This window comes from Balearica regulorum, chromosome 10 (genome assembly GCF_011004875.1).
Source record: "Balearica regulorum gibbericeps isolate bBalReg1 chromosome 10, bBalReg1.pri, whole genome shotgun sequence".
Taxonomy (NCBI): domain Eukaryota; kingdom Metazoa; phylum Chordata; class Aves; order Gruiformes; family Gruidae; genus Balearica; species Balearica regulorum.
This window is the reverse complement of record NC_046193.1, coordinates 10599628-10624349: the sequence shown is the minus strand read 5'-3', so window position 1 is coordinate 10624349 and position 24722 is coordinate 10599628. Positions and strand designations below refer to the sequence as shown.

The following is a 24722-nucleotide window of genomic DNA, read 5'->3' as shown; positions in this document are numbered from 1 at the left end:
GCAGTATTTGATTCTTGTATCAAGTTCAACCTCTCTTCACAATGTTTCCCAAAAAACGTTACTGATACAATTTTCAATGACATTGCAAACAGTCAAATTACACCTGTTGGGTTTGAGGTTTTTTTGGGGGGGGGGGGTGTTTGGTGTTTGTTTTTTTAAAATGGTTCTGTCATTTAGGAAGTAAAAATTCTTTCCAGTTACATGGATGACAGGCAGACATTGTTTCCAAAATACTACGGTAAGCTAGATACAATAAATATATGGTCATCTATCATCTACCACTATACTTAAAGCACCCACCAACATACAAATAGCTGTTCTACTTTCATAGTTATTAATATCAGCAAAACAGTTAATCTGGCTTTGAAGAAAAGAAGAAAAAAAAGGGGCAATGGGTGTTTTAGGACAATGGTAGTACTCCAGGGAAACGAGACAGGTCTTTGAGGAAGCCACCTCAATAGAATCTAAAAATACAGAAGAAATGATCCAACTAAACAGAGTTGTTCTTAACCTTTATTCAGTGCTAAAAGCTAATGCTTTAGAGAAGCATCCTCTTGGCTACAGCACCTTGTTTTTTCAAGCTGACCTGGTAAAGTATTAAATTTACATGCCAAGGAAGAACAGACAGAACCTTATTCTCAAAACAGGTTAACCTGTGGGTTTTAGGGTCTTTTTTGGCTTTAGACTTAGGTCCCCAGAATTCACAAATCTGTTCTTGCAAAAACATTAAAAAATACATTAGCAATATTAGCTGTAGCATGTACTACTCACAAAGCTTTCATAATGAATTATCTTTCCTTTAAGGCATAAAGAAGAAATTAGTGATTCTGAGAAGAAAGGATTAGGATATCTGAAATTAAAGACCAACAGACGGCTTCACCTTTGGGTCATGTGTCAAGTAGGTCCGCTGTTAGATTACATAATTCTGAAGTTTTTCCATCAACACTCAGACTGAAAAAAAGAAATCTCCTAAAAGATGCAGGAGTTTTATTTGTGTAAAAAAATTAAGAGATAAAGGGGATTTAGCAGAGGGTCTCAAATAGACAGTGACTGTGAAAAGATACCAAGCATTTTGATAGGTTTATAACATTAAAATAATTTAAAAAAGAAAAAAACCCTGCATGCTGTCCTTTAGCTATCAGTTCATTATAACTGGAACAATAATGAGAAAGCTTAAGGGAAAGGTAAAGCAACATATAAAACATTATTATAGTGAGACTGGACAGAATAGTAGTAATCGTTTAAATTCAAGTCTATGTTATTCCTTTTGGGGAATTTTTTTTTTTTTTTTTTTAAAAGGCAGTAAAAGAACCTCTGGTTGCCAAATTGGATCGAGACAATTCTTCTCAAAGCAAAACGCATTCCCTCCTCTCCCCACGTCCCGGGTGTCACGCCACGCACTCACCTCCCGGGCGGTGGCAGGGGATCACGAAGCGATGCCGGGGCTCCGGCACTTCCCCGGCTCCATCGCGCCCCGCCGCACGGGCGGACGCTCCGCTCCGGCCGGGAGCGAAGCTGCGGCGCCAGGGCCTGGCGGCAGAGGGCGCCCCGGGCCAACACCCGCCGGCGGGGCCACGGGCCCCGGAGCCCCGGCTTTCGGCTTCCCAACTGCCTTACCTAACCGAAAATACAGTGAGAAACCCTACTCGGGCTGGATTCTCTCTGCGAAACTTTGAGTCACAAACTCGCTGCACCGTTCTGAAACATGGAACCGTCACACAGTGCGCCACACAACTCCAAAAAACCAGTGAGAGTTGCCCTGAATCCTGATGAGGGGTTTATGCCGCAAAGGAGCATCAAAACAGGAAAAAAGAAATATTTTTTGTCTCAACATTTTTGCTTCATAGAGAGATAACTTGCAAATGGTGCTCTCATTTGTATTTTCACCTGTTAATATGATAACAGCAGCCGTGGCAATAAGCAAAATGGGGCTAAGAAACAGCCTCTCACTCCCCTTGCAGAGCTCCATGTATTTGACAGGCAGCACGTACCACGCTTCCCCATCTGCACAGGCTTTTTCAAACACCAGTGGGAGAAAAGATTATTAAAAAGAAGAGTCCAAACTTGACTAGAAAAAAAAAAGAGAGCGTGAACTGGTTTTGAACTAAATCATCTGGTGTTATTTGACCCTACTTGAAAACCTGCTGCTCCTTTCCATGCGGGGAAGTCACCATCAGTTAACTCTTGGAATCCTCTGGCACTGACTGGGAAAGTTAGGAAGTGCTAAAAGAATATAAACCACACTAATGCAGAGAAAGGCACGGTAAGATGATTAATAGGTAAGTACTGTATTGAGAATGGAGAAATGAGCAGGCCTGTGCATCGTTAGTAATATAGCAAGTGGACAAATAAGGAAGCAGGAGAGTTGGAAACATTTCTCTGGGGCCTGTTACTGACTTCAGCTCAGCAGCAGAATGTGGAGGAATCAGTGCTCATATAAGATACTTTGAAAAAAAATCACATACTGAATCTGCCAGTATTTTAATGAACCAAACCAAGATCATATTTGCAAGGAAATGACTTACTAAAACACAGCCTGAACAATAAAATAACAATAAATGCATCCTAGAATTTACATAGGCAAGTAAACTCTGCCTATCCTGTCATTACCTTGTAATTACACACAGCAAAATACTGAAATGTCTTGTGCAAGTAAGGCTGTATGTAAATACCAGAATGCAAAATGGTTTTAAAGGGAATCACTAATTTAAAAACTATTTTCATGTCTGTTTCATTACTAGATTAGGTTAACAGTAACATCTAAGATTACTGAAATGAACTGGTGAAAAAAATGTGTTTATATGCATTCCAATTGCATTCATGGGTAAACATTTTAACTGCGATGCAGCTGTTTCATGCCCCAGCATGATGATACAATCTTCATTGCTTAGGGGAGCATGAAGAGAGAGGAAAGCAAACTTGTATGCTTCTCCTCATTAGCGAGCTCAACACATTCATGAGTAAAATAAGTACAGCTCCTACATTCAAAGCTAGAGGAGAGAAAGGAAGGCTGTACAACCTGATCACTCATGACACAAATGCCAGGTCGCTGGGATCTTGTTTTGTAAAACTAACATAAAACCACTGGGAAGAACCACTACTGGCAAGAAGTCCTGGCAAGGATTTACTTATCATGAACTTTCACATAAACTAACTGCAAATAATTGCTGACAAAAACAAGTGAACTCCAGTTTTTCCTCCAACTAAATCTTAAAATAAAAATTGGTTTAGGTCTAAATACACATGAAGAAATTCAAATACTTTTAGCAAGGACAGTATCCCATCAAATGAACAGTTCCAGGTTCATTAGATGCAATGTATTCCTTTGATTTATTCCATGTATACTGCTAGCATTAATATTTGCAATCCCCTCACATGAAATAACATTCCAAGTAACTCCCAGACAATTCCAACTAGACACTTGGGAGTTAAATCTTCACATCATTTTTGAGAAAAGTGAAACAATGTAATCTGAACTTCACTACCATGAATCATTCAAGAATACTATAGTTCCAGAAGCTCTCCATGACAAAATACTTAACCACCTCCATTGCTTAACAATGTGTTTTATAAAAATACATTTATTAACCTTCCTCTGATACTTCAGACTTTGAGAATCATAACCTACCTGGCTAAAGACAGATAGAATTCATGAGTAACAGATGGAACAAGCTTCATATTTCTGTTTTGTTCACTTAACACCCTTTAAAAATTCTACTGTTGTACTATGGGTTGGTTTGTTGGGTTTTAGGGAGTTTGGTTTGGGGGTGTGCGTGGGGTTTTTTGTTTGGGGGTTTTTTGTTCGTTTTTTAAAAAGCACTTTACCATCAGCATTTAAATTTTGTATTATTTTTTCATTTCATTCTTTTCTAATATACCCCTCTAAAGATAAGCTCCATGAAGGTCTTGTTCAGAAGTGTAGTAAAGTGGAAGCGCAGTGATGGCAGTTCTGATTGCCAAATCTGTGTTACTGAATTAGGATTGTTCAGAATACGGCAAGAACTTTGATAATTACAGAAAGTAACTGACCCATTAGGTAACTTTCAAAAGTCTTGACAATGTTGATTACAATCTATTAATTCACATACAGACCAGTCTTAAGAAAGAGACATAACTCCTGAAACACTGCACATAAATGGAAAAGAAAAGAGACAGAGGCTGCAGTTTTATTAACACAGATATATAGCTGTTACCATAACACGACATCCATTGAGCTTCCATACTGGGAAAAGGACAGCAAGAAAACCAAACCAAACAAAAATCCCTCATCACCTCATTTTCAGCTAGCAACATTTTTCTGTTCTCATGTTAAGCACCTGCAGAAATCAAAATCAGTAGCAGTCACAGAAAGAAAAAGTATGTATCTTGACAAGAATTAAATGAGCCTGTTTCAAACTTATGCCGAGTACTTTATCAAAAATGCCGTTTCATACTTCTGCCATATTATTAGCTGAAACTTTAGGCTTCATAGACTTGACACAGAAAGGTAGTTACAAAAATAAAATATTAAAAAACCCCACAAAAAACTCTACACAGCACTATGCACACATGCCCATGCTGCACTTCTAAAATTGCTGTAAGTCAATTTAAGTGAGGCAACAGCTAAATGTGGTCCCAGTTGAGCCTCCTCTTCTGGATCTGCATTTCCACTACACCATATAGCACCCATACAGCCACAGAAGGTGGGCTGTGGAAGCAACCCAGTTAAAATCTAGTTGGCAAGTGGTGGGGTGGATAGAGTCAAGTGTTCTCAGCAGATCAGTTCCTCATCCAGTTTACTATGTGGCTGCGGGACTCACTGCCAGCACAAAGGAGGGAAGAGGTAACCAAAAAACCCGAAACTATTTTCTTAGAACAGGAATACCATTTACTCTTAAAGATCAGATTGTAATAAGATGTTCTAAATAAATATACTTTAAAAAAAAGATCCATACCCTTACCTTTCCGTGTGTTCTCCGTCACATCTACTCCAAACTGGATGATGTCACCTGACATAATTTCACATGGTGGGCTTTCCTCAGATCCTCTACTCAATCTCTGACTATTAATAAAGGTACCATTACTACTTTTAGTGTCTTGAAGATAGAACTGCAAAACAAACAAAAAGAATAGTAAACTATCTGGAAAAAAACAAAACAAGTATGATGAAACATTAAGTTCCAGTAAAATTTTATTTGCTATAAAATATAGCTTGACCTCCCAATGTAGAAGAGGACAAATGTATCAACTCAAAACACTCTCCTCAGGATGCAACACCTTCACATTATCAAGAAATATTTGTATTTCATTTTTAGTTGTTTAACATATGATTGAATTCTAGTACATAAACCATGCAAACAATTGCTACAAACTGTACTTAACCTACTGCCTGCACAGAAAGAATCAGACATTGTTATCAACAACATCTTTTGCCACACATAAATACGAATTTATACTTATGCTGATCAACACACAATTCTAACTGTTCATACATGTAAGGTACCAGTGTTCCATGACAGAAACACGCTGTAGGGAAGGCTAGCACTTGGGGCACAACGAAAAGCTTTGGCAGATGACAGAATTAAGGAACTGTAAGAGAAGACCAAGGTGAAACTAAGGAAAACAAAACTAGGATGTTTTATCTCTCAGCAATATTAGTTCACACCATTAAGTTAATGTCAAGATTGCCGCATCATCAAGTACCTTTGTAAATATCCATTTGTAGAGTTAATGAAATTTTAATAGCAACCCATTGAATCTGAAACTGCTTATGACACAAGACTTCTAGTCAAAACTGCTGCATCTGAGAAGAGGTTACAAGTGAGTCACCTGGCAGAAGACCAGTTACTGGCTGAGACCTGATTAACAGACAGCATGAAAGAGGGGACTGGAATGTTACTAACCAGCCAGGTGTAACTTCTGAAATGAGTCACTTTCAGTAGTTCAAGATGACAACAGTTATTACAGGAACCTGCTGGGATGGTACAAATCCCTGCCTTCCTGCCCTATGAAGACAGGCTGAGAGAGTTGGGCTTGCTCAGCCTGGAGAAGAAAAGGCTCTGGGGAGACCTTAGAGCAGCCTTCTGGTACCTAAAAGGGCTACAAGAAAGCTGGAGAGGGACTGTTTACAAGGGCAGGGAGTGATAGGACAAGGGGGAATGGCCTTAAGCTGAAGGAGGGCAGATTTAGATTAGATATTAAGAAGAAACTCTTCACTGTGAGGGTGCTGAGGCACTGGAACAGGTTGCCCACAGAAGCTGTGGATGCCCTCTCCCTGGAAGGGTTCAAGGCCAGGTTGGATGGGACTTTGGGCAAGCTGGTCTAGTGGAAGGTTCAGTCCATGGCAGGAGAGTTGGAACTAAGATGGTCTTTGTGGTTCCTTCCAACCCAAACCATTCCGTGATTCCTGCACTCAGAATAAAACTCATTGAGTCCCAAAGCAAGCATAAGGCTGGGGGAGAGACATTGCCTTCAAAGTAATGAATGCATTCCGATGCTTTTTTCCCTATAAAAGCAATTCATGGCTTTTGGCAGGATTCCGTGCAAACTTTTCCATGCTTTTATTTGCCTCTATTATCACACTCCTCAGAAAAAGTGATATATAGCTCAAAATAATAGCGTTGAGGGGAAAAGTGGGGTTACAATGGAGTGAGAGACCAACGCTAGGGCTCTTCAGATCTCATACTGCAAAATGACACCAAGCATGTGTATCTTACATGCTCATCCTGAGTAGCACAAAGCAGTGCCCTTAACGTGAGAGCTTAAGTGCCACTGGGTCCAGAAGATGGCACTCAATACAGTAATTAAGGGGAATGCCAGCACAGGAAAGCTCAGCTAGGTGTATGTAATGACAGAATGCAAAGCAGCACATGAAAGATTCTTTTTTTTCCCAGCAGATATGTCTTTGATCTTAAATGGAAGAAAAAGAAAATAATAATCAAATAGTCATATGTTCATAAAGATGAAGGGTAAACACAAATTATGCATAGATCAAGAAATTATGGCTGCACTCACTGTGTTAACAATCAGACCCACCCTACTCTAAATAATACTCTATATGTTATGAAATACTATATATTAGTATATAATAGTATATAATATAGCTTTCATAACAGTTATAACTTTAAAAGTCAATCAAATTCATTAGCTTAATTTACTAATCTAAAAGTACTGAACCCTCTCATGGTTCAGTGCAGAGATAATTATTTTTTACTTCCTGTTTGTTTTCAATTCGCCTTCTGCTCCACTTGAAAATCCTTCTGTTATGAAAAAGTGAGTCACAAACAAGGAGAAACAAACATGCTTGAGCTTATTTGTTTTTCCCCACCCTTTTCTTTCCTATGCATAATATCTGTCCTTTATCCCTCCAACTTTTTGATTAATCACTGCGCCTTGTAAACACATTTCTGCAGAATCTGCAGATGGGGCACAGACAAGATAGCACAGGGAAATACAAGAGAGTGACCACAGGAAAGGAAGTGCAACAGACCATAGCAACGCAGAACTTACAAAACACCAGTAGACTCTCAAAATTCAAACGGAAAAAAAAAATCTGTAAACAAATGGCCATGGAAAATACAAATTAAATTTAATATTATTAAATTGACGTCCATTTAACTGTATGCTACTGAATTTCGTTATGTAAATTCTAGAAAAATTATGCTCTTGAAATCTTTACAAACAGGATTAAAATACTCTCCTATTCCCGCACCTAAAGAAATAAGCAAAGCCAGCAACTTGTTAATAAACTGATACCTAAGTAGAAATGCACTGACTTCAAGACTTAGCAAAAAAGGATTGAGTCATCTTGTCTTTAATGTAGCAACTGGTCAGCAATCCACAGCACCGGTCCCTTTCCCATACCAAATTCAAATGTTATTTCCATACTAGTTTTCACTACTTCAAATTATCTTAAAGCTCTATCCCTTCATCACTTCTGTATCATTACTAAAAGTTATCTTTAGAAAACAAAATCAAGCACAAGCCCTGAAACAAACACGTGTATATGATAACTAATATTTATGGTAGTATACTGGTATTTAATATAGTATTAATTATGCAGTATCCTAGGTGGGTTCTCCAATTGCCAAAACAATGCCTTTTACGCAGCAGATACGTAATACAGTGAGTGCTTTCTGTGAAACCAGCACCGTTTGTTCTTCCTGCTTTCCAGCACAAACCAACAAGCTCTAGCAGCGGTGCCAGCTTGAAGAGTAACTATAAATCTTTCCCTTCCCTGATGCTCATTACTGAGTTGCACCACCACCTCTTCAGTTGTACTGGCTCAAGCATTTGTTTAGTCACTGTGAACCAGTTTTGAGAGCTGGTGCAAGTTATATGAGGTGGTGCTTAAGCCAGTGCTGCCAGAAACAAGGGCAGCATATACTCACCTAATTACATTTACTTTTATAATTCACACTTCCCTTCATATCAAACTAAAGTCCCAGCCCTTTTGTGCCTCATATTAAAAACAAGTCCAATTTAAAGTGGAGAGGATAACTCATGAACATTCAAAACACCTCAGCTTTTGAGGACTGTTAAAGAATTATCACATCCTTAATTCAGATCACAACTATATGTATGTATGGTTTGAGTGGCAGTTTTGCCTTTCTTAAAATACCAAGGTAAGATACAACTATCTAAGAAACTTGCTCTCCAGTATCGTTAACACCTTCTTAGAAAAAGGAATCCCAGCCCACATGTCCCCCTTAGTAATTTATGGTCTCATGATACTTTGCATGCTCTCTCATACCCCATTAACAAAATCAGTTAACTGCAGACATTCTATCATGTTGCTTCCACAAAATTTATGGAGACTTCTGAATAAAATCAAACGTGCAGTTTGTCAGTACACTCAGTCTTCCCCAGCACAGTCCATGATCTTTAGAAACTGCACTAAGGAAGTTTCAAAAAAATTACAGATTTGTGTTTCCATGTTTTACAAGGAATTATGTATTAATTTTACAAATTTAGTATTTGTCATATTTCCAGTTAATATTCAATTTTGCAAACTGACCAAAAGAACCTCCTCTGCTATGACTTGTGGTGTACAAAAATCTCATTCCATTTAAGTTCCATTGCTTTCTAGGTCAGTGACTCAGAAGAGCACTACAACTTGCGAAATCACAGTCAACATTTTACTTTCATGCAGTTAGACAGCACTACAATTTTTCCCACGTAACAAATTCCTAATATTTCCTGATTAACGAAATAGAAAAATTCTTCCACAGAGATCCCAGATAATAATACCTTAAACTTATGCACATGCAATATATGAATCTTAGCTGATATTATGAAGTTACAAAATTGCTATGCGCCATAAGGACAGATTTTAACTTCACCTATGTAAAGCAGGTAGACGGTTTTCTTCAAAGAAATAAAAACAAACAACAACAACAAACCATTCTGCTTAATTATTACTACTCTACCATCTTCCAAGAGGTAGGCTGAAGATAACTCCTTAGTTAGCCTGACAAGTGAGATAGTCATGAAGTGTTTTGTTTGCCAAGCCATATGCAGCTCTGGTATAGGATGACACACTTGTGAAGATCTCAGAGAAGAAAAAGGATCAGCTCAGAGATGCACACAAAATCTTGAAAAGAAAGCAGCACACTTTTTCAGTGATTTAATTACAGTACAACACAAGGGTAGAACAAACAACTGACAAGCTTTTGTTTTAATATCTTACTACCAGACTTGCTTTTAGCACTGCTTTTTTCATCTTCATCTTGATGATATACAGCATCTCTCAATATACGGCATTGTTTCACTGAGGCTCAAACTAGAAATTTAACATGAAGTTCTAGAATTAGCCTAAAATGTAGTGAAATGCATCATCGAAAATTAACTTTTAATTAACTTGCCAGTTTAATATTTTAGCTTTCTCAGAATAAAATTAAAATCTCAAAAAACCAGCAGTACATAATAATGTATCACACACTCAAAAGCCAAAGATACCAGAGATCTTTTTGTTGCATAACTGTTCATTACAAGGTCAAGATGGAGAGTAAGTGCTCTGCATAAAAGGACAACAGAAAAAATAATCAATGTTTTAAGAAGTCCTCTATTAATGAGTTCTTGACTGTTTAAATAGTGTTTTTTCAAAAACTCTTACAGCCTAACTACCCCAAGTACAATACAATGAGAAAAGAACCTCAAGTCTCTTTTAGGGTAGAACCATACCAGTACTGCAGTAAGGCAGTAAATCAAGAACGACAGTCAAGACAGACTCACGCAACATTTGCTATCACTATCTATAGCCATCCTCTTCCATTTTAAGAGCACATTACTGCTACTTCATCTAACCCAGCTTGAAACTGCAGTTCAGGACAGTTACACTGAGAATGACAGTGAGGAGAACTGCTGGAGAACTTAGTTTGTCTGTAGAGATGTGAGATTCACTCCATGAAGAGGAACAAATTCTACATCTAAAAGTGTGCATATTGACCACAGCATATATTTAAGCACATTTCAGCCTCAGTCCATAGTTGAATTAAGTAAATAATAAGCACCAAAATAAAGGCCATTGCCTCTTTTACAGAAAGTCAATCACTATTATATTCATTCAATGTATTTCCACTGCCTAGACAACTGATGTAGAAAGAAGAACCCCAAATTCAAGACCTCCTAGTTTACCATTCTTTTCTTCATCTCTTATTTTCCCATGTGCTTCAGAGCACTGTTATACAGGCTTTGAGGCATTAGTTTAAACCAGAAAGATTTAAATTAGTCAAATACTGAACTATAGCCACCAAGGAGATGACAGCTTCAGTTCTGCCACAAAAGGGCAGCAAGGCTGTCAGCTAGAGCAGTTAAGCCATAAAATGCTGCAGTTAAGATGACAGATTCTTCCCCTGCTTATGCTACAAACTAAATGATCAATCATTAAACAATTAATGATGGCATTACAAATGTACCTCCTGAGTACTAAAGCTAATACTCAAATGTACCAAATAAATGGCGCTGTAAAATTGTATTAGCTCTAGAGTAACACTTCAGTCCAAAATTGGACTGAAAAGTACAACTGTGTTTGTTTACTTGTTTCACGCTGAGTATTCTACTAGGAGATGAAGTATATTGGGTTTGCACAATCTGAAAAGACTTTAAAACAATACATAATGGTGTCAAACCAATATGGCCAATATTTATCACACTGCAGCCAGAAAGCTTTTTCTCCCATACAATTAAAAGATAATTTTATCTTCCTTGAAGTGTTAACACTGAGTATTTTCTCATTTTGGGAGCAGCACTTCTGCTAGCAGAGTACACTGTGCAAATCACACTGAATTCCAGGTCATTCCTTTGGCTGTAAGAGAAGTTCAAATGCTAAATTATCTCCAGATCCAATTGATTGAGTTCCTCATTCCGGTCTGCTTAGACACATCCTAAATTCCTTTCCTCTCACTTGCCTAATGCCACCCACCTATCAAGGAAGTCGAAGTATTTGTCTCCATAAGCAAGCATAATTCACAGGGTGGGGTACATCAAGCAAAATTGCCTCTCTATTTAATCTTGTATTTCTTAAACACATGGATCTAATAGCTCTTTGCTTGCTAAACACCAGCTCTTCCACCTTAGAAACAGAACCAGTGAACTAGCTTTTGGGTGTTTAGCAAATCTTTTTAAAATGATTCTAGCTACCTGAGGCAGGCACAGGCTGTGAAACTAAAAGTGACCAGCTCTGAAGGGATTTTCCAGTCAGACTGGAAGGAGTGGCAGACAGCTATTCAGGGACCATAAGTATTGAAGGTCCATGGAAAGAAGCACAACTTGCTAGTAGTTTTCAGTAACTTCTTTGGAAAATAAACTTAACCACTCTTTCTATGCAGTAAATAAGAAAAAAGGGAAAAGTGAACCTTCACTGTCATTGCACTGGACAAAAAAAAATATTCACCCTAAACTTTCAACTGAAAATGTAAGCCTAATCTAAATCTAGCTACTCTAATAAAAAGGGTTAAAATTCTCAGCTACCCCCAGGAATTCAGTGCTATCCTTCCAAATCTGCCAGTAGCTCCAAGTGGCAGAAGGGAGAGGACAGCAGTGAATATGCACTTCTGCTGACCAAGTTGTTCAGTGTCTGTTTACACCTTGAAGTTTTGTTGACTGTACTGCCAGGACAACCCTGCTGGTTGCTCATACCTGTTGTCAAACAAAATAAACTGTGGCAGTAAAAGCAGTTTTGTGCCAGCATAACTGAGTCTGGGTATAAACAGAGTTCAGCCTTTTCTGGATGTATTTGAAGTGCTGTAAAGTATTAATCCCTCTGCTGCTTACCATGTCCTGATAGTTCAAGTGCTTTGAAGTTCACTACAGGCCCCGTCATTGAGCTTAACTTTGAGCTAACTCAGCAGACTTTGCCTGAAAAGGACACGGGCTATCGTGGGGAAGGGAAGACGGGTTAGATTTATGCAGAGGAGGAACAACCACCTTAGGTAGAGGGGCAATGTCGAACACTGAGAGGCACTGACAGCTTAAACTGTGCACAAAACATACACTTGCCTACAACCTTGAGTTGCTCCAGTGTGTTCCTTCGTAGCAAAATGCCACCTTCCTCAACAAAACACAGCAAACGTTTCCATGTGTGTTGTACCTCAAACATTTCAGCACAGACCTTTCTTTTGACATACTACATTGCAAAGCTTATTTTAACTATTGAGTTCTACGGATACACTTACACCTACCAGAATTTTAAATTATGGCATATTAAAACATTAACAAAAAAGAAAAACATGACTGCATGTCTGCAGAGTTAATACCATCTCCTACCTATTGTGCCCATTAGGCAATAGCATTTACTTTCTAAACCCCACTATTCAATCACAAATTTGCTAGTAGTTGTAACTGAATTTACCGGTCTGAAGGTGAAAAGCTGAGGACTCAAGGTTACTATTAACAGCTCTATACTACTCTTCAATATTTGCAGTTATCCACGTAAGATACTTTACATCAGGAAAATTCAGAAACAGGATGTCAGACATCTACTTTAAAAGGATTTTTTTATTTGCATCAGTGGTCATTATTAACAGAAAGGCTACTAAAAAGATTAAGCAATACTTTTTAATTTTTCGGCTTTAGAACTAGCTGTGTGAAGCTTAAACACATTCTGTTTCCATGGTTTAGGCTATTTATTATCAAATAAAATTCTCAAGCAGTATTGTTGCATTTTTCCAAGTAATTCATATTAAAGAGACTGGCAGAAGATGGATACAAGTTTAAGTTTAGGACCTCAAATTATATCACAATCCAAGTTCTCTCATTTAAAATAAAAGCAAAAACCCATGCTCACAATTTAAAGCTTGTGGATATATATATAAAAGAATAAGGAGGAAGATCTCTACTGCTTGTCTCTCAAAGTTTGCTGTAATGATGTATTGTTGCCCTCAACTTCAAAACATCTTTCACAATCACTATACCATTCAAGACAGGTCTTCAACTGACATGTGGTAATGGACAAAAGAAATGAGGCAGGTGAACCCACCACCACCCTAGTTATCTGCTCCTTACCCATCACAGAAAGCAGCAAAGTTGGCTCGATGGCAGGGAGAGCTGAACAACTCGGCATTGTTTCAGAATTCCTTCCATCTTCAGTTTACTTAATTTGATTGGTATATAACAACCTGGGCTAAAAATGAGCATACTGTACAAGCTGGTTCCTAAGCCAAATACTCAAACCTCCTGCAGCTGCCACATCATTCAAGAGAATGGCATAGAGCAGGCTGTATTTACAGTGCCAACCATCTGATTTCTGTCAATTGCTGTATGTCAGAATCTGAAGACCTTAAAGTACATTTCACAACCAGAATTTGGAGTTCTCTGTATTAGGAGATAGCTGTCTGAAGTTGGAGTAAAGAAAACCATGATGACCTGCATCATCTTTGCTTTCATAAAATGTAAGTAAACAAGCTGCATTACAATTCCTGGAACCCCCAACATCCCAACGACCAGTACAGAACTATACAAACATCACTATCCAGCTAAAAACCCACTTTCAGAGAAAAAGGAACTATTAACACTCTGAACACCTAGAAGAATAAAACTTCTGGAAAAAATACAGTAGTATTATGGTGATGGTAATTTATACAGAAAAAATCTTTCATATGAGATGATCATCACAGGATAGCAACAAAGTAACAGCTTATACTGAAAACAGTGCTTTTATTCTACAATTGTGCACTCATCCAAAACTTCGCACAAAAGGTGCCCAAGTCTTGTCTTGTCTTTTTTTTAATACCAAAAAAACCAGGAACAAACAAGCATGAATAGAAACATTATCAGAAAAGATGCTTCCCATCACTAACTTATTTGCCCTCACCCTCCTCTGGCAGAACTGGTGGCATTCAGGTAACTTCACAAACTCTATTTTCTAGAAACAACCATCTGTAACCCAACTCGACAGTTGTGAAGTTAGCTCCTCCCAAAAATCACGTTCTGTAACTGCAAAATGCAGTAAAATGCCCTGTCACAGAAGAACAAGTCCTGACCACCCTCTATTACACACTAACACCTCATTCCTCAAAATTCTGTAATAAGTACATTCATGTAGAAGATTCATGTTGAAGGATGTGACCTGAAGCAATCCTAGGCAGGGGACAACACAATATTCACTCCTCTGACTGAATAAAGTTATCTGTGGTAAACAGGTGTGGAATATAAAGCAGTTTGAAAAGGAACAAGTTACTCATGAGTGCTGATCTATCTGTAGATTATTCAAATAATCCAGAACTGCACTCACTGTCAAAAGGAGGAAGGATGACAAGATACCCCCCCAAAACCTCAAGATAAAATGTTTTACCACAAAATGTGACGCCATACAAAAATGGATCTCTCTCCACATTAATGTCACTAGTTTTGATGCAAAAGGTTATTTTTAAAAAGAAGAGATCTAAAGGAAGAGTTCTAATTTACAAGTAATTTGGTTTATATATAGCTGACTGACTTGTTACAGTGAGACATCTGTCACCATAGTTACTAATTACTACTCTTTAGAATACCTTTTTTACTTAATTTTTGTCCTCACACAAGAATTCCTGAAAATCAGCCTTCTGCTACAAATGCTGGATAGTTTCAGGGCAACTAGAAAAATTTTATATTTATTCTTTTCACAGCTGAATCAGTCTGTCTCTTCACATATGCCATGTTTTAAAACTTCATTTTGTAAGTAAATCACTAAATAGATTTAAAGACATTAATAGCCTTAGAAAAGGAGATGCAACTGCATTCTGAATATGGACAAAGCAGAGACCTTTCCTACAAAAAAAAAAAAAAATCCCCAGTACTCAGGACTACTGGGGAAATAAAAAAATTATTTGAATTTTCAGCCTACACGAAAATTCTCAAGTACAGTTTTAATTCTGTGTGCAATTCTCATCCTGAAGATGCTGAGAGATTTTTAAGGTATATTGCTGCTTTAAGTGCTAAGCTAAAATATATTAACAATAAAGTGCAATAAAGGGAAAGATTCCTGAGAAATGATTACTCACACATGGTCCCAAGATGCTCAAACTGACTCATTAGAATACAAAAGACATACAATGAAGAGACTTATTTTATATTACTGCTGTCATAGATGACAATATCTTACACAAAATATAGAAAGTTTGGAAAATAACTTTCCTGCTCCATATTAAAAACCTGAATAGTGTCATGTACTCATAAAACCAGTAAAAACTAGATAAAAATAGGTTTCGAGACAGATATTGTACTTGTTGCAAATAAGTTGTTCTGCCCTACTTCATTAAGGAAGCTCAGTCTTGTTACGCAAGACATTTATGCAGCTATGTATCATGTGTCACTGCGATACCAGTGATTACTTTGTATAATTTACATCAACTTCCATCACCACATCAAACATTTACCCTGGGGAACACATACGGACAAGGTGACTTTCTGAGGTTTTGCTTAATGTTACTGTGTTCTCTATATTAATCAATTACATAAATATACTGCAACTTAATATTGCTTTAAAATAAAGAAACAAACCACCTTAATAGTCAATTACCCAGAAATTCAGGCTTCTTCAGGATAATCACTTAGGATAAAAACTAAGTGTAAACTATTGCTGAAATACTCATCAATCCTGATGCCCTCACATGAATGCTTTCCTCCAAATCTAGACTGAGCACTAAATACTATTGTGCACTGTAATACATTTAATGAGAGTTTGGTAACATGACATACTCAAACTTTGCAATAACAAAAGTAAACTTTATCTTGAAGTGTTCAAAGTCCCAAAGACTATTTGTAGAGTGCATGTATCCAGATAAAATAAAGAATTATGAGCTCTGCAAAGAGCAGGTTCCCACATATAACTCTAATTTCTTTTCAAATGCATGTTCCTAAAGGTTTTAAATTTATTACTGCAATTTATTCTTACCTTCAAGCAGCAAAAGCACCTGTACTAATATTCTGCACTAGGGAAAAATGCTAAGACTATTCATAGAACCAAAATTTTTCTTCTTAAATTCATGACCAAGAAAAAAATAGTTAAACTTGATAGTAAAGTTCTTTTACAAACTTTATAAAGTGCAAGACCAAAATAGACTGTGGTCTTGTCTTTGACTATAGCAAAGAAAAATATGACATACAAAGGGAGATTTGTCATGTCTGGACATAGCTTTTGCCCTAATTTAAGACCAGAGGTAAGGCGTAAATCTCTCCTGGTCTTTAAACGTTAAGAGACTGACCTTATTAAAACCTAGCATAAATGAAAACTAAAACTAAAGATCTACAACACCTACTAAAATAAACATTAAATTGTTTCAGTGGGAAAACATTGGAGAATAGGTAGAATTGACAGAAAAAGCAGACAAATAAAAACAAGTGTTTAAAAAAAGGAAATCTTGAAATACTATCAGGATCTGGCACAGTAAATACTTAGAACAAGAAATCTAACACTAAGATTATCTATTGTTTCTGCTTCCTCAAAAATCTTGAATTAACACGATAACTAAGTAATTAGCAAAAAATTAACTGAAATGGAATTTTTCCTTACAAAATTTGCATTATTAAATTTATATCAGCAATTACATTTTTTTCATTTGCAAGCAAACTGGAGAAAAACAACACCACAAGCCTAGATTACCAGATACTCCACCAGGTGAAGAGCCAGAAGAGAAGATCTACTTATATGAAAGCAAAAAGCATGAGGTAGCTTGTCAGTTTATCAGGAAACTCCAACTCCATAATCCCAGACATTTCAAGTCAGGTGCAGTACTGCAAAAGCAGCTTAACGATCTTGCTACACACTGCTAAGTTTCTCCAATTAGTTAATCATTACATCAAAGCTCCTCTACCCCTTGCAGAGAAGAATCTCTCTCACGTGTTCACTTTTCAACTGTATAGAGAATAAAGGGGGAAGTTGTTGAAACTATTTCAACCTTTCCTCATTTCTACTCCTTCCACATAAGGTAGCGTGTTTACCTGCTATCATTAATTCCATACCACTGCTGCTTTATGACAGAGAAAACTCCCAGTAATCACACATTCAAATAAGGGCGGGGGGGATAATCAGATTTCACAAACACCTCCAAATGCAATACTGATTTGGTATTGTCACAATAACACTACCTAAAAACTCTAAAAATACCCTGAAAAATTTATGAAGATGTTGTCTTCCTTCCTTTTAGCAAGGGGCATATTCCATCTGAAAGGACTTTTTACTCCATCTGAAAGGACTTTTCTAATGCAACTACAGTATTATTTTTTTAAACAAGCATCTGCAGCAGGCCTAGTTAATTCATCTCTCCTTTGCACAAAGCAGAGATCTCTTGCTTTCTGACATCATCTGCTCCTCAACTATTTATCAACAGATGATAGGTGTCACAAGGAAAATAATATTCAGCACATTTCTAAACTACAGTTAAAATGACCATACTGAGGATAAACTTAATGTTACGGTGATATAAATTCAATGCAGCCAATAAAGATGCAGAAGTACAAGTCCTAACTCAAAAGAACAACTAAGTACAAATGACACTGTAATAATTTTAATCATGTCAAGCTAGATATTTTTGTAACAGGTCCAAACCACAAATACTACCAAAATATAGTGTAGTGAGAGTTCACTGCACACTTCCTCATACTGAAAATAGGGTGTCACCAGAACAATACGCTCCTCCATGTTTTTCTGAAGACTTCTCTGCATCGAGTAAGAACCAAAACTTCTTTAAAAAAATTACTAATTTATTTTCATTATTTGTTTTTAACTTCAGCATTCCATACAGAGAGCAAACGCAATTAACTGGAAACCAAACACTGTCAGAGAAGGGTGCGGCTCCATCCAAAGACGGAAAACTCATTTTCCGGCACAGAGGAGAAATTTGACAATTGGGAGTTTAATAGTTGTACTCCAGGCACTGCCAAGCCATACCTCCAACAAACCGAGAGTGAAAATAGTCTGGGAGGAGGCTGTATTTATTTGCAACTCATTCTTGGGTCCAGACTTTCAAAGCAAGCAGTAATTGAATGCTGGTATTCACGAACAAAGGCAGATTATTCTGGTGTTCCTTGGAGATTAACAATTTTACAATTAAAAAAAGATTTTTTTTTTAATTTAAGGAAAGAAATACCTATGGCATGCATCCACATACTGAGATGGGTCTGGCAGCAATGTGAGAAATTGTATGAGATGATTTTTTGATAGGCAGTCTTAGAGAGTATTAGTCAGCTATTTCTTTAGCTGTGTCCTACTGGCTTCAGAACAAGGGGCAGGTGCTGCAGCCTTCTCATCTGTTTGGAACATCAGAATAAACCCAGCAGACGCAGAGGAACAGGCAGAGCACAGATAAGATGGTCAAGGATATGGTAATTACAATTTCAAACGCCATGACTCATGATTCATATGGGTCTTAGTCGAGGGCAAAAATCACAGACATGGTACCTTGGGTTTACAGATTAAAAGGTTTGCTAATGTGACAAAACTTGCCAAGGTAATTATTCCAGTACAGCGTTCCACACAGACAAAAGTATTTTGACGTCTTTTCTCGCTATTTTCCATCACATCCCCAAAGTCATCAGGGACATTACACTGGTAATGCTCTGCCCATGAATTTTATTCTTCAGACAAGCCAAGAAAACAAACCTGAATGCCTTTTAAAATATCTTTGTCAATAAAAAAGTACTTAGAACACATAAGTGCCCACCACCAATCTGCGAGTGTGCATGAGGAGCAGGGGCAAGGGAATTGCAAAGTACTGCTGGCAATCTCACACCCTTTCAGCTGTAAAGCCCAAGAGAGTAGTCATCCACACCTCTCAGAAATACATTAGCAGGTTTTGCAATTTTTTTGGACTAAATGTGCTGTATTTCCCTCTAAAACATGGAAAACATTTTTCAAAGTACAAAGAGAACCTCTTTCTAGCACCAGTGGTTCTAGATTGTCAGTCTAAGAAGAAATATCCTCCATCCTAAATCTTATAAAGGGAAATCGATGTTTTAATTATTTAAACAGATATCAAGTCATTTTCCGAATGGCAGATCCTTCCAGGTCTGAAAACCAGAGACACCTCCAGCCATCTACATGCACATTTCAGGTCACACTGTCCAATTGACAAAACAAAATATAACATTTTTCTTACCAAGATGATATGTATTTTTAATGGCTAGAAATACACAGTGACATTTTCCACAGTTCACCTCCTAAAAGCAGTGATACTAAGTTACTGATACTACGTGCATTGAATCATTATCTTTCTTTGTACTTCAGTATCATCATCAGAAAAGTTATTTCCATCCCCATCCCCCCCCCCCCTTTTTTTTAAACAGTTAGGATAAGCTTGATAGTATTTTATTGCAAACTGATTTAATTAAAAGGAGGGGGGAGGGACAGGGAGAGGAAGATGATGTAAGTACAGAGAGTTTCAATCCTGAAAAGCATATGCAAAATTATGGAAAGACAATTAGTAACTCTGAGTACCAAGTTTTTTCATGTAGCTGCCAATTCTGGGAACTTGTCCTACTCGATGTGGAAAGCTAGTATATTGTTTGCCCATAAATGAAGGATCATCAAGTGATTTTCTCTCTGTACAATCCCAGTGTTATTCAGTTGTCACAGAAGTAGCATGCTGTTCCATAGGCCAATGAACACATTGCTACCGTAAAAACCACAACACATCTAATCATTTGCAAGCAATAATCATAGAATTCTTCCCTAAGCATGAAAATGCCTTTTCTTTTTACTATTTAAACCTGAGTTACAGCCACTAGAGGGCAACATAATTATACACACTCTTGCCCAGATTTAGTAAAACAAACCGATTCAATCAAAAAGTACGTATCAGAAACTAAAGTTGAAGACTGTTTATATTATGAAGGTGGGGGTTTTTAATACTGACATTTCCATTAATTATAGCACATATACTGTGGGTTGTCTAAACTATTAATCCCATCGTTACAGCCTAGAGCCTGAAACACGAGCTATTTTTAAACTACAACATCCACATTAACAATTCTCCTACTTCTCAGATTTTAAAATTACTTTTCTCAACTTCAGTGTTCCTGCTACTGAAATTTTGCAAGTTACTGAAATTCTACCCAGAATAAGCAAGCATGGGTAAAAATCAGAATACTGTCAAAACCTTTTCATATTAAATATAGAAATTGAACTTCCTAATCAATAGTAAAAAATATCCAGCTAGAAATTGACCATATGCTGCAAAAGCACTGGAATTAACATGCAAATTTTTCCATGTCTAATCAGCATTTCAAAAATATTTCTGTTCTGAGAACAGTTAGGCTTTTTCTTTACAAAGGTAGGACTTTCTTGAAACGTGTTCTTGACATTTATCATGTTAAGTTCTGCTACAATTCATTATCTAGACTTTTAGAAGAATAAAAGAGAAGGTCCAGAAACTAAAGCAAACCAGAAGAATGAGTCATTTACTAAAAGAACAAAAACAACTGGCAGAAGGATATGCACTGGTAACTCAAAGCAAAAACATTTAAAGAATTATTTCAAAATCTACAGTACAAACAACACAGAAGAAAGCTCAGCAAGCTGGTTTCTCCAGTCATTAAAAATGATAATGACACTTTCTAAGAGTGGCAACGCACTGGTACTGTGCATCAAATCAGTCCCATCTACGCGGGCTCATCTACTCTATGAAAAAACAATCTGTACCGTACTGTATATCACCAAAACAGATGAACCCTCAAATTAAGTTCACATAAAATTCAAATTGCACTCCCAGTACAAACACAGCCTTCCCACAAAAAACGTTTGCTGTTAAGTAATGAGCTTTGACACACCAAGAAGTTTGTCATCCAAACTTAAATTGAATATGGCTGTAGACAAGACTAGAGTTTGATTAAAGAAAAATCAGTGAGACCTTTACACTACCTATAATTAGTCTAGTATTAGTATGAAGTTTTAATAAACTTGAATTAGGATTAGATGCTATCCATAGCTTGTTTCAAAGGAAAATAGGTTGGGCCACTGGGAACTGGCAGAAATAAGAGCAACATGGTTAAATACAAATTCAAGAGAAACGTGTGAGTCCCCACCACTTCTTTCTTCCAAACTTTTCTGGAAAATAGTTTTCTTCTGCAGCCAAGTAGTATACTGAGGTCCTATGCAAATACCAGGCATATCAAACCCTATAAATGATGCAGGTTGACAGAACGTTTCACTGGATTATTACAGCTTTGCATTATTTCAACCCTGCAATTAAAAAACAACCAAATTTGTGACACTTTTTGCTAGAACAATTTTAAAGAAGTGTTTACCACTCAAAACCAAGAAAAATGCTTCAAAGTGTGCCCAGCTACTCTTAAAACAATTAAGAAGTTATTGTTATAATAAAAACAGGAAGAAATTTATATATAGATCAGTAACAGCCCTCCTGATTGCTTCTACACAGATTCATGTGAATATCCACTGAAGCCACATAATCTAGCAGATACAGGTAACAAATGAAGGGTAAGACCCTCTTACATGAAAGCACCTTTTCACATTGCTCTTGTTAGCAGGTAGGAATTAAGTCTCTCTACCATGGACTTCAAAAGAAGGAAGCAAGTCCTTCTCCTACTTGATCTTAAAATTACCTCCTTCCTCTGTTGCCACCTGACAGTAGCTCCTAGGGGCTGATGAAGCAGTTGTATTTTAGATATTCTTAAAAGAAAGACTCTGCAGCAGTTCCTGGAAAGTTACACACACACAACCTCAGTCTTTACATATCTCTTGGCTCTACTGGATAGCACATTCCTTGACAGCACTCAGTATCTCCCACCTAAGTTTTCAGGGAAGCCTCAGGAGTCGGCTCTCTTTCTTTTCCATAGTATTTCAACTATTTTTCATCCTAACAAGGTCCTTCTTTTGCACCAGGTCTATACTGCAGCGCACTCAACTGCAGGGAAGACATACTGTGCAGTGCAGACAGCTGTTCTACTCTCCCAAACATCTGCTTTAAGAGTTGCACTACAGCACATCTCCAGCTTCCTCTCTATGTGCTCTGGTTTCTTTTGGAAAAGAAAAAAACCCTGCACCCATGGAGGAATTGAGTGTAGACTGGTCCCCTCCCATCACACAACTGCAACACATGCAAAGCACATAAAGAACTAGAAGCACACCGCAGAATATCCTGTACTATAGTTTCAGGCTTCAGTAGAAGGTACCTTAAAACCAAAGGGGTCCTGTATTTCCAGACATAAACACAAATACATCATTTAGTTCTTAAGTTCTCATGGGACAAACAAACTGCATTTTTACTATATTTGTTTATTCCATGGCTTGCTTGTCTGTCTCTTACAGTTAGGTGTAAGTCAGATCAAATAAACATGTTCTGTTAACCAAGGTCCCTCACTTACCTTGTTAAATTGCACTTTTCACACTTAATTCAAAGCTGGACAACTTGAGCAGCTTATCTACCTACTGACAGCACAAACTGGATGACCTGACAACTTCCAGACTCAGCAGTTGAACATCTTTAGACTTCCAAGAGCCACTCAACCAGCACCAGCAAAAACTAATTCAAAGCATGACACGTTATCATCAACCACCACCCAGCAGCATTGGCCTTCTCTGTTTCTCAACAGTTTTATAACCTCAGTGTTTCTTAACAGGCACATCAGGAACGTTGATGCTTTCTTCACTTCCCTTTGAAAGGCTTAGCTTGAAAATTTAAATACCAGAAACAGTAAACTAGTAAACAAAAATGTGTAAACCACATCAATAGTTCAGAGTAACAAAGTAGAGGAGAAAAATCCCAAGACAACTCACACAACTGTTACTTTGAAAGAAAAATGGTAGGCATTTCAAACCAAATGAACTTAACCCTTTATTCCTAACTATTCTACCAATACCTAAATTATTTTGTATAAAATAATTTACAAACATAAATTATAATTTTACAAAGTCCCTCTGGATTTTATCAGTCATTCATACATAAAATAACCAATGTGCAAATTATTAATTCAGTTTTCACTTACTACTTTAAGACTATAATCATTTATGCAAAGCAAGTCACTCAACAGTAATATTCTATGATAAGTTACCATAGAAGTATTCTTGCACTGACAGAATGCAACACATTTGCTTCTTTGCCAGTTAGACAATTGTAATTATAAAACTTCACACAGGAACAATTATAACCTTTTATTCTTTCATTCCTCTCTTTCTAAACATTTACCAAGTGCTTCATTTACTAACATTTTGTTCTGCAATGCAGAAAGAAGTGTGCCCACATATGTCAGTCAATCAGGTGGAACTTCAATACCACTTAAACTGCAACAAATTACGCTTATCTTCTCTCAGATTTATGTGCAGCCATAATTTCAACTGAAAATTCAATGCATATTAGAAGAATTCAGTCCCTAAACTATTACAAGAAAAAAAATGTAAAAAAAAAACCCAAAAAAACCCCAAACCCAACAAACACGACCCACCCCCCAAAAAACCTCACAAAGAGAAACTTACCAACTTGATTCGAATTTAATAACGAGCTTCTAAGACTGCTCATTTTGGAAAACACAATTTCTTTTCAAGCAATACTTAATCCTCCTTACATTATGTTAACAGTCACTCTGTAAATACATTAAGTAGAGCAAATAAAGTCTTTTCACTTAAGTAACCATATTTTTACTACTCACACTTTACCTGAATTTTTATTCTTCATTCACTTCAGATACTGTATTACAGGGAAATTCAAATTGTTAGCTGATAAAAAAAATCATCATTTACTGTGAGTGTCTCAGAAACAAAAACAATTACCATTGATTTTTAAAGAAAACTACTAGAACTTTTACATTCTGCAGACATGAAGAGTAACCATTGTGTCAGTTCAAGGATACAAACATTCATCTCTACTTAGTATCGACTACAATCCAAACTGAATTAGTAGATTTCTTCATGAAGTGACTCGTTCAAAACTACATTAAATATGAAATAAATTATTTTAGCTGTGACAGAACCATGGAAATGAACACAAGTAGTTCCATGCTGCTATTTAAAACATAAACCAAAACCACTGAAGCAAACTCAAACATCCAATGCTCTCATTAGCAAGTCAAGAGATGAAACTATTTTCCCTAAAATCTTTCATGGAAGATGACCTATCTTCCAACTGTATGAGTAGTTCAATGAAAAAAATCTGTCAGATCAAGAAATATTTATTTTGCTATAAATGAAGCTCATTACAACCACCATTGCTGCATTGCTCATAATAACAGCTCTTTTTAACATGTTAAGAATATTTTGATAGAACTTAAGAAATTAAGCTGAGAAAAATATGCATTTTTTAAAAATGAAACAT

At 36.9% G+C, this 24722-nt stretch overlaps 1 protein-coding gene across 29 annotated transcripts in view; it reads right to left on the bottom strand.

Moving 5' to 3' along the window:
- The window catches only part of SLMAP (sarcolemma associated protein), an 89091-nt gene that overhangs the window by 47992 nt on the left and 16377 nt on the right, over positions 1-24722 (bottom strand). For 27 of the 29 annotated variants that reach the window (XM_075762033.1, XM_075762047.1, XM_075762046.1 and 24 more), the window contains exon 3: positions 4941-5088. In XM_075762033.1, the coding sequence (XP_075618148.1) occupies positions 4941-5088 (148 nt within the window). Of the gene's footprint in view, positions 1-4940; positions 5089-17059; positions 17190-24722 lie in introns of those variants that run through there. The other 2 variants (XM_075762062.1, XM_075762060.1) reach the window with 2 other exon arrangements.